General features: G+C 36.5%; 1 protein-coding gene across 1 annotated transcript in view; it reads right to left on the reverse strand.

The window, feature by feature from the left end:
* LOC128318153 (basement membrane-specific heparan sulfate proteoglycan core protein-like) overlaps window positions 1–12,113 on the reverse strand; it is a 68,094-nt gene that overhangs the window by 16,784 nt on the left and 39,197 nt on the right. The window contains exons 8-11 of the mRNA XM_053233531.1: window positions 9,423–9,695; window positions 8,381–8,653; window positions 2,755–3,027; window positions 1,720–1,992 (exon numbers count right to left, since the gene is read on the reverse strand). Coding sequence (XP_053089506.1) covers window positions 1,720–1,992; window positions 2,755–3,027; window positions 8,381–8,653; window positions 9,423–9,695 — 1,092 coding nt within the window. The remainder of the gene's footprint in view (window positions 1–1,719; window positions 1,993–2,754; window positions 3,028–8,380; window positions 8,654–9,422; window positions 9,696–12,113) is intronic.

Below are 12,113 nucleotides of genomic sequence, written 5' to 3' on the forward strand. Positions count from 1 at the left end.
TCATCCATCTTATGACGAAGAGAATGGACATTACTCTGTATAATATTAGGCAGTGGGGTAAATCTCTGATTCACTGTCAGCCTCCGTTTGACTCCTCCGCGCTTACCCCGTTTCCTTTTGGTCCTTGTTAACGGCCCGGTGTTGTAATTTTGCACTGTATCCACATTTGTGTAGGAACCTGGCCGTAGTTCTACAGGGATATCCCACGAAGGGTCCACCGAACCAGCAGCCGAGCGTAGACTCAGGATAAATTCCCTGGAGAGCATTAATGTATTGACTCGGCTTAAGCCGGGCACACACTTAAAATGTCTGCTCGACTTTAGTGGCATAAAACCGAGCACCACTTCTCCCAGAAAGATGAGTAGCAACAGGAGTCGTCGAAGATTGAACATTTTCTGTGTTTACGCACTCCTGATCTTGGCGAATTTAAAATATGCTAAACGACTTATGCTAAAAAAAAGTAGCTAACACTAGACAAATGAACAAAAACACATTAAAAACTTAGCACGTGGGACGCCACACATATACCTGAATTTATCCTATTATATTTACACGTCTTATAATGTTGTCAATATCGAAATTATTGTTTCAGGCAGCAGAGATGGTGACAATTACAGACGAGGATTTTTATTAAAATGGCTGGTAATGATAAACAAATCCAAATCATGAGGCAAATCTCAAAAAAAGTTAAACAGGCTGAAGGTCAGGCGAGGTACAAACTGGAGATCACAGAACAAGACAAAGATCAAGAGTTGACAGCAAACACGAGAGTCAAAACCAGAATTAGGAAGCAACAAACAAAGGCTTAGTGCATCAGGTGAGAACACAAACTGAACAAATACTTTGCAGTGTGCTGGTGCAGTGAGTGTGCTTATACAGTGTGTGTGCTAATAGAGTCCAGGTGTGTGTGATCAGGAATTGGGGGACTGTGAGTGTGACACTGAACATGGTGCATGGGTGTTGTAGTCCCTAGTGTCCATGTTTGTAGGTGATGGTGCATTGTGGGAAATAGAGTCCGGTGCAGATTCCGGCATTGCCATGACACATTGTTTGGCTTTGTGATTTTCTTACTAGAGTGTACATTTTTAGTTATTTTTAACAAGTAGATCTTTATTGCTGAATTCCTCCAGTCAGTGAACGTAGGGCTCTTTGGTGCAGCTGATGTGTTACAGAGACTCTGTGTTGGACTGAGATGTGTTCTAGTTCTTGTGTGTGCATGTTAAAGAAAAATGGGGTAAAGTGTGTTTTGCTGTTGTAAGCTTGGGTTGACACAACCTGCACCACCAACTGCACACATCAGTGTCTATTTAAAAATCTTCTTCACGCAACTAAACTTACAGATCTTTACTGTGAAGCCACAACAGTGAAACCTTGAACTTGGTTTTCAAACATGCAGAATCATGACAGTAGCATCAGCTTGACTATTAGGTGAAGAACATGTTTCTTATACATATCAATGATTTTCTAACAATTTAAAATAAAATTAAAGGCAAAATGACGTTCCAGCAGTCAGACTGACTAATAAGTTGTAGTGATTCTTTACAAATCAATAGAATCGGTAACTTTAAACTAGGAAATTGCAAATCAAAAGTAAACAGACAAAAAGGAGCTGTAAAACCATTATAATGAGACTTTGTGTCTCATATAATAAAATCTGGAACAAAATCTGAAACGAATCATAACTTTTACATTTATAAGTAATAACATACATTCACTCACCTGATACAGAGAGTGTAACAGGATCACTCGTCTTTGAGATCTGAGAGTCACTTCTCCTCCCTCTGCAGGTGTATTTACCACCGTGATAATTTTCAACAGAGCTGATGCTGAACTCCTGTGTTGTTCTGTCTGAGTAGAGTGTGTGATCATTCTTATTCCAGCTGTATGTCCACTCAGTGTCTCCTCCTCTCTGTATGTCACACCTGAAAGTCACTCTCTCTCCTCTGAACACCTGTGTATCAGGCTCTATAATCACCACAGGTTTAGGATTCTCTGTTAAGAAAAAAAAAACAAAAAAAAACTATTTTTTAATTAATTCCCATCACCATTATTAAAACGATTAGTCAGATTTTAAAATGTAAGACAGTGTATCTGCTCACGTGTAAATGATGAAGCTCTGTCAGAGGTGCACTGAGTCATTTTAACAATCACTACTAATGAAGTAAATGTAGATCACAATTTGGAAAACTGACTCAGTCCTAAAATTAATCAAGTTACTGTTCTGAAAATTTAGATCTTTTTCACTATTGATAAATGTAAAAGACACACAGTAATGCTAGAAATAACTGACTGAGTATAATTTGATTACATTTGTAATGGGTATACTTAATAAATGAAAGAAAAAATAGTGCTAGGAAACAATAGCTTCTCCTCATATATCTCTAATCTGTCTCATTCTTTCAGACACATACACACCCATATACACGCACACATACACATGCACACACATGCACACACACAGATTCTACAGCCTCTTACACTCAGTGGTTCAGTATAAAAGTTTGACCCTCGTTCTCTTCACTCATTCACACTCAGGCAGGTCTCGACTCAAGCATGTTGATGTTTCTGAAGCAGTAACTTTATGAAGCCCCTTTTACAGCCTCTGAGCAGCTTGTAAAAATACTTTTACAGGTTTTGTTATACAGAGTTCTCTGTATGTAGCTGTGTAAATATTGCTATATTGTGACACTGCTCACATGTTGTTTATATGTTCAGTGTTGTGCAGAATCACTTAACAGAAAGGTTCTTACTCACCAATAACATTTACCCACAGTGCATCACTGTAGTCTGTGTAGTGGACTGGGTTTCCTTTTCCAGCTCTGCACCAGTACTGACCGCTATCAGAGACTGTAACTGATCTGATGGTGTAGGAGTGTGTTGCAGTCTCAGTCTGACGGCGCTGTGTGTCTTTGTTCCAGTAAAACTTCCATCCAGCAGACTGCAGCTTCAGTGTACAGGACAGAGTCACTGAGTTTCCTGTCAGTGCAGCTCCTTTAAGGTCTGATGTGAGTTCAGGTTTAGGTTTTTCTGTTAGAAATTAAATACACTTTCAGAATGTGAAGTAGTCTTTACTACACTAATCACATCTACAGTAAAACAGTAATACTCTCTCTGTGATGATGCTAAACAACTTATGACTACTTTTAAATTGTTTTAGAATTTTTAGTTAAACACATGATGAGAATGAAAATAGGGATATTAAATGTAAAGCTTCACTGTGATTGAAGTGAGGGTCAGAAAATAACTGCTGTGTGATGATGCAGGTCTCTAATCTCTCTCTACTCTACATCAGTTTATTTTTATGTGCATTTATAGTAAAGATTATTTTGGAAAAGTGGAACACAAAATGCAAAACTACACATATAATCTTTACTGAAAGACATATTGGAAATTGTTTTTTAACACTTTTTTTGTCTAAACATCAATAAAAGTGGGTCGTGTTGCCATCTCACAGCAAACAAACAAATAAATAAATAACTGTACATCATTAAAATGATATGAAGACAGTACACTAAGTAGAAATCTCTGCATACTCAGTAGGAGGTCTAAGTAACATTCTGTATTTCCCAGTCTACCTTAATCACCTGCTTATTTACACATTTCATAAAAACATCATTTAATGCACATATAATCCATCAATGCCTCATTTAACCATAGTTGTGGGGTGTTTCATTCATCCATTCATGCATCCATCACATCCCTTCACTTTTCCTCTCTCCACTTATTGTATTTAAGACTGTCCCAATTAAACTGAACACTGTGCTGTTCCTAATGACCTCCCCATGTCTGACAGTCTTCACAATGATTACATTATAAACATCTGGACATGATCTGATTTTATGCTTATTTTGTTACAGTTTATCATATGTTTATATGCAATATAAATAACAATTTTAGAATCTTATTTAAAAAGAAACAACTGTATAATGTGTGTGTCATTTTTCTACCTCAAGAACTTTTTAAGTTAACTTTTTGGGATGCTATGATGCTATGCTAACTGTATTGTATAATTACTTGACTGTTTTGCTTGTTGAAATTTTGCATGCTGCCTTCTTTTTCAAGAGATTTTTAATCTTAATGAGACTTTACCTGGTTAAATAAAGGTTAAATGTAATAATAAATAAAACTTCCTGTTGAATTCTGACCACGCCCCCTCACATGATGTCACATGAATGAAGTCATGTAATTTCTATCAAACACTTCCACTGCAAGGCCTCAGTAACATATGTTTTTACATTCACTTATCAAGCCAGAAAATAAATAGATAAAATAAAATAAATGCTAGGTTTAACCATCCCAATATTTGTTTTTTGTTTACTACTTTTTTAATCCCACACGGGGCAATTTCATAAGGCATAGGCAGCACATCCCAAACTTCAGTTCAAATATACATAAACACACACACACACACACACACACACAAAAAAGACATTTTTACACAAATTACAACAGTACAACATGCTTCATAGTAAATCCAACCACAAGTAAGATCTAAAAATAGTGCAGGACAAATTAAGAACCATTAATACTCATCAATACTCATTACTACAATTCAGGTTACAAATACGAAAAGCTTCTGGCACAAAAGTAGACTTATATCAATTGGTCATACACTTAATACTTCTAAGCCGCCTTCCAGAAGGCATTACCTCAAAATGCTTGTGCAATGGATGCGTGTCATCATTCATGATACACCGAGCTTTCCTTATCACTTGTTGCTCATAAAATTCATTTAGGCTCCGCAGTGGCATACCAATAATTTTTGAACAAGTCTTAACTATGGTCTGGAGGTGATTCTTATTCTTTAGAGAAAGTGATGAAAACCAACATAAAAATGAAAAACTCAAAATGCTCTCAATAAAAGTATTATAAAATACACTCAGTAAAGGTTTTTGTACACAGAGAGAATTCAATTTCCTTAAAGCAAACATTCTTTGACAAACCTTGTTAATAATAACCTCTGTGTTCTGCTGAAACTTTAAAGTCGTATCAAAAACAGTTCCAAGATATTTGTACTCCTCTACTCTATCAACCTCTTTACCCTGAATAAGAGCTGCACCCTTGGAGCATTTTTTCTAAAATCAATCAACATCTCCTTTGTTTTTGTTATATTTAATCTCAACTCATTGCACCATGTAGTAAACTTAAGAAGTGCGAGACTATCATCATCCTTTGAGCTTGATAACAAGGATAGGAAAACTGTATCATCTGCATATTTAACAACATAACAATTATCCTCATAACTTTTACACTCATTTGTATAGAGGATAAAAAGAATTGACGACAATACACACCCCTGTGGAGTCCCGATAGACATACTAAGTGTATCTGACAAAACTCCATTCATCCTAACCCTTTGCTGTCTACTAATTTAAAAATCCAAGATCCATAAAACCAGCCCATGATTAACATTAAACTCATTCACAAGTTTCTTAACTAAGATAATTGGATTCATTGTATTAAATGCTGAGGAAAAGTCAGCAAATAATAGTCTGGCAAATGAGCCCCCATTTTCCAAATGTTGATGTAAAGTGTTCAGAAGAAAGAAACCTCTTTTAGTGCGATAAGCAAACTGTAAGGGGTCTAATTTCTCATCGCAAACTTTCATAAGCTGTAACTTAACTTCCCTTTCCAGAGCTTTCATAACTAATGAGGTTAAGGCAATAGGCTGATAATCATTAAAAGAACGTGACTTCTCTCGCTTCGGGATGGGTTCTACAATAGAGGCTTTCCATAACCGAGGAACTATGGCTTGATCCAGTGAGGCTTGAAACCATGTGTGAAACACCCCACTGAGCTGCTCTGCACACATATACCATCAGGTCCGGGAGCTTCATTAAAAGGTGTAGACTTCAGCTGTTTAATTATATTAGGGAGACACAGTTTCACAGAGGCAGAGGGACTCAATGTCTGTTTAAACTCTTCAAGTGCAGCACTTAAATCATGTTTTTCAAAACGTGGAAAGAACAAGTTCAAGTCATTGGCTAGGGAGTTCATATCATTTTTATCCGTTATACCTGGCCCCTTCTTGGATGTATTTATGTCCGCCATATTTTTGATACCTTGCCAGACAGCCTTCATATCACCTTGAACAAACTTTTCTTCTATTTTATTTCTATAATTTAATTTAGCACGTCTAATCGCTCTTTTAAACTCCTTATTAATATTTTTTTTCTCCTCATTAGTCCCTAATAGAAATACCCTTTTTTTCATATTAAGAATATTTTTAAGCTCTTTGGTTACCCATGGCTTGTTGTTCAGAAATACTGTCAAGCTTTTTGTAGGAATAATAGAATCAACACAAAAATTAATATAACTGGAAACCACCAAAACCTGATCATTCAAATCAGGGCTATCATTTAAAAACGAGTCCCAATCAGTACTCTCAAAGCAACTGTGCAGTTCTTTTATGCTAGAGACAGTCCAGTTCTTTATTATCTTTTCCTCTCTTTCCTCACGCTTTACCACTGGCGTGTAGGTCGAAGCTAAAAGTATTGTATTATGGTCAGCCGTTCCAATCGGCGGCATCGATTTATAGGCATCTTTGATCGGGCCATAACACTTGTCCAAAGTCCTATTCGCCCGAGTTGCACATGTTTCAGTCATCACTATCATGTGTGCATTCCTGTACTCATGTAGAAAGGCCACATTCCCTTGTATTTCATCCATCTTATGACGAAGAGAATGGACATTACTCTGTATAATATTAGGCAGTGGGGTAAATCTTTGATTCACTGTCAGCCTCCGTTTGACTCCTCCGCGCTTACCCCGTTTCCTTTTGGTCCTTGTTAACGGCCCGGTGTTGTAATTTTGCACTGTATCCACATTTGTGTAGGAACCTGGCCGTAGTTCTACAGGGATATCCCACGAAGGGTCCACCGAACCAGCAGCCGAGCGTAGACTCAGGATAAATTCCCTGGAGAGCATTAATGTATTGACTCGGCTTAAGCCGGGCACACACTTAAAATGTCTGCTCGACTTTAGTCGCATAAAACTGCGCGCCGCTTCTCCCAGAAAGATGAGTAGCAACAGGAGTCGTCGAAGATTGAACATTTTCTGTGTTTACGCACTCCTGATCTTGGCGAATTTAAAATATGCTAAACGACTTATGCTAAAAAAAAAGTAGCTAACACTAGACAAACGAACAAAAACACATTAAAAACTTAGCATGTGGGATGCCACACATATACCTGATTTTATCCTATTATATTTACACGTCTTATAATGTTGTCAATATTGAAATTATTGTTTCAGGCAGCAGAGATGTTGAAAATTACAGAGGATGATTTTTATTAAAATGGCTGGTAATGATAAACAAATCCAAATCATGAGGCAAATCTCAAAAAAAGTTAAACAGGCTGAAGGTCAGGCGAGGTACAAAATGGAGATCACAGAACAAGACAAAGTTTAAGAGTCGACAGCAAACACGAGGGTCAAAACCAGAATTAGGAAGCAACAAACAAAAGCTTAGTGCATCAGGTGAGAACACAAACTGAACAAATACTTTGCAGTGTGCTGGTGCAGTGAGTGTGCTTATACAGTGTGTGTGCTAATAGAGTCCAGGTGTGTGTGATCAGGAATTGGGTGACTGTGAGTGTGACACTGAACATGGTGCATGGGTGTTGTAGTCCCTAGTGTCCATGTTTGTAGGTGATGGTGCATTGTGGGAAATAGAGTCCGGTGCAGATTCCGGCATTGCCATGACACATTGTTTGGCTTTGTGATTTTCTTATAGAGTGTACATTTTTAGTTATTTTTAACAAGTAGATCTTTATTGCTGAATTCCTCCAGTCAGTGAACGTAGGGCTCTTTGGTGCAGCTGATGTGTTACAGAGACTCTGTGTTGGACTGAGATGTGTTCTAGTTCTTGTGTGTGCATGTTAAAGAAAAATGGGGTAAAGTGTGTTTTGCAGTTGTAAGCTTGGGTTGACACAACCTGCACCACCAACTGCACACATCAGTATCTGTTTAAAAATCTTCTTCACTCAACTAAACTTACAGATCTTTACTGTGAAGCCACAACAGTGAAACCTTGAACTTGGTTTTCAAACATGCAGAATCATGACAGTAGCATCAGCTTGACTGTTAGGTGAAGAACATTTTTCTTATACATATCAATGATTTTCTAACAATTTAAAATAAAATTAAAGGCAAAATGACGTTCCAGCAGTCAGACTGAATAATAAGTTGTAGTGATTCTTTACAAATCAATTGAATCGGTAACTTTAAACTAGGAAATTGCAAATCAAAAGTAAACAGACAAAAAGGAGCTGTAAAACCATTATAATGAGACTTTGTGTCTCATATGATAAAATCTGGAACAAAATCTGAAACGAATCATAACTTTTACATTTATAAGTAATAACATACATTCACTCACCTGATACAGAGAGTGTAACAGGATCACTCGTCTTTGAGATCTGAGAGTCACTTCTCCTCCCTCTGCAGGTGTATTTACCACCGTGATAATTTTCAACAGAGCTGATGCTGAACTGCTGTGTTGTTCTGTCTGAGTAGAGTGTGTGATCATTCTTATTCCAGCTGTATGTCCACTCAGTGTCTCCTCCTCTCTGTATGTCACACCTGAAAGTCACAGTCTCTCCTCTGAACACCTGTGTATCAGGCTTTATAATCACCACAGGTTTAGGATTCGCTGTTAAAAAAAAAAAAATCACTATTTTTTTTGTATGAATTAATTCCCAACACCATTATTTAAATGAGTAGTAAGATTTTAAAATGGAAGACAGTATATCTGCTCACGTGTAAATGATGAAGCTCTGTCAGAGGTGCACTGAGTCATTTTAACAATCACTACTAATGAAGTAAATGTAGATCACAATTTGGAAAACTGACTCAGTCCTAAAATTAATCAAGTTACTGTTCTGAAAATTTAGATCTTTTTCACTATTGATAAATGTAAAAGACACACAGTAATGCTAGAAATAACTGACTGAGTATAATTTGATTACATTTGTAATGGGTATACTTAATAAATGAAAGAAAAAATAGTGCTAGGAAACAATAGCTTCTCCTCATATATCTCTAATCTGTCTCATTCTTTCAGACACATACACACCACTATACACACACACACACACACACACGCACACACAGATTCTACAGCCTCTTACACTCAGTATTTCAGTATAAACGTTCGCTCCTCGTCCTCTTCACTTATTCACACTCAGACAGGTCTCGACTCGAGCATGTTGATGTTTCTGAAGCAGTAACTTTATGAAGCCCCTTTTACAGCCTCTGAGCAGCTTGTTAAAAGAGTTTTACAGATTTTGGTGATATTTCCTTTGTTATACAGAGTTCTCTGTATGTCACTGTGTAAATATGGCTGTACTGTGACACTGCTAACATGTTGTTTATATGTTCAGTGTTGTGCAAAATCACTTAACAGGAAGTCTCTTACTCACCAATAACGTTTACCCAGAGTGCATCACTGTAGTGCGTGTAGTGGACTGGGTTTCCTTTTCCAGCTCTGCACCAGTACTGACCTCCATCAGAGACTCTAACTGAGCTGATGGTGTAGGAGGGTGTTGCAGTTTCAGTCTCAGTGCTCTGTGTGTCTTTGATCCAGTAAAACTTCCATCCAGCAGACTGCAGCTTCAGTGTACAGTTCAGAGTCACTGAGTTTCCTGTCAGTGCAGCTCCTTTAAGGTCTGATGTGAGTTTAGGTTTAGGTTTTTCTGTCAGAAATTAAATACAATTTCAGAATGTTAAATAATCTTTACTACACTAATCACTTCTACAGTAAAACAGTAATACTCTCTCTGTGATGATGCTAAACAACTTATGACTACTTTTAAATTGTTTTAGAATTTTTAGTTAAACACATGATGAGGATGAAAATAGGGATATTAAATGTAAAGCTTCACTGTGATTGAAGTGAGGGTCAGAAAATAAGTGCTGTGTGATGATGCAGGTCTCTAATCTCTCTCTACTCCACATCAGTTTATTTTTATGGGTGTATAGAGTAAAGATTATTTTGGAAAAGTGGAACACAAAATGCAAAACTACACATATAATCTTTATTGGAAGACATATTGGAAATGTTTAGAAATGATCTTGTTTTTTAACACTTTTTTTTGTCTAATCATCAATAAAAGTGGGTCGTGTTGCCACCTCACAGCAAACAAACAAATAAATAAATAACTGTACATTATTAAAATGATATGAAGACAGTACATAAAAGTAGAAATCTCTGCATACTCAGGAGGAGGTCTAAGTAACATTCTGTATTTCCCAGTCTACCTTAATCACCTGCTTATTTACACATTTCATAAAAACATCATTTAATGCTCATATAATCCATCAATGCCTCATTTAACCATAGTTGTGGGGTGTTTCATTCATCCATTCATGCATCCATCACATCCCTTCACTTTTCCTCTCTCCACTTATTGTATTTAAGACTGTCCCAATTAAACTGAACACTGTGCTGTTCCTAATGACCTCCCCATGTCTGACAGTCTTCACAATGATTAAATCTGGACATGATTTGAACCGATTTTATGCTTATTTTGTTATGGTTTATCATATGTTTATATGCATCATAAATAACAATTTTAGAATCTTATTTAAAAATAAACAACTGTATAATATGTGTGTCATTTTTCTACCTCAAGAACTTTTTAAGTTAACTTTTTGGGATGCTATGATGCTATGCTAACTGTATTGTATAATTACTTGGCCGTTTTGCTTGTTGAAACTTTGCATGCTGCCTTCTTTTTCAAGAGATTTTTCATCTTAATGAGACTTTACCTGGTTAAATAAAGGTTAAATGTAATAATAAATAAAACTTCCTGTTGAATTCTGACCACGCCCCCTTACATGATGTCACATGAATGGAGTCATGTAATTTCTATCAAACACTTCCACTGCAAGGCCTCAGTAACATACGTTTTTACATTCACTTATCAAGCCAGAAAATAAATAATGCTAGGTTTAACTGTCCCAATATTTGTTTTTTGTTTACTACTCTATTAATCCCACACGGGGCAATTGCGTAAGGCATAGGCAGCACATCCCAAACTTCAGTTCAAATATACATAAAAACACACACACAAAAAAGACATTTTTACACAAATTACAACAGTACAACATGCTTCATAGTAAATCCAACCACAAGTAAGATCTAAAAAATAGTGCAGGACAAATTAAGAACCATTAATACTCATCAATACGCATTACTACACATAAACCCATAATCAGAAAATGGAATTTCAATAACACCCTTTTGTCAGATAAGAAAATAGTAGAGGAAATTAAAAAACAAATCAGATTTTTTCTTGAAATGAATGATAGACCTGAAACCACAAAATCCACACTTTGGGAGACATTCAGAGCTTACATGAGAGGCCAAATTATTCTACTGAGTTGCCTTAAGAATAAACAGCGAAGGGAAAAAGAATCAAGATTAACCCAAGAAATTTTGGAGACTGATAGATTATATGCCATCTCTCCTACGCCAGATCTCTACAACAAAAAACTCTCTCTTCAAACTGAGCTAAATTTACTTTATACAATGGACACCACAAAATTATTGACACAACTAAAACATAAGTATTATGAATATGGGGAAAAAACGGGTAGATTGCTGGCGCAACAAATTAAAGAAGATGCTGCATCACGATTAATTACAGAAATACGAACGGAAACTGGACATATCACTACAGACCCAAGTGTAATTAACAATACTTTTAAACAATTTTATTGTAAACTCTACTCATCAGATTCCAAACGTGACACAAATTTTATAGACACTTTTTTTGAGAATATTAATATACCCACTATTAATCTAGAGAACAAAAAAGTGTTAGAGCAGCCTGTTTCAATTGAAGAAATAAAACAAGCGATTAATAGTATGCAAAGTTCAAAGTGCCCTGGCCCTGATGGGTACAGTGCAGAATTTTATAAGGCGTTTAATGAACAGCTCGCACCACTTCTATTAACAGTCTTTAATGAATCTTTAACAGTCGGATATCTCCCACCCTCTTTATACGATGCAAGTATCTCCTTAATACACAAAACAGGCAAAGACCCGAAAGAGCCAGGATCTTTAGATCTATAAGTCTTTTGAATGTCGATAACAAAATATTAGCCAA

Source organism: Pangasianodon hypophthalmus, chromosome 4 (genome assembly GCF_027358585.1).
Source record: "Pangasianodon hypophthalmus isolate fPanHyp1 chromosome 4, fPanHyp1.pri, whole genome shotgun sequence".
NCBI lineage: Eukaryota > Metazoa > Chordata > Actinopteri > Siluriformes > Pangasiidae > Pangasianodon > Pangasianodon hypophthalmus.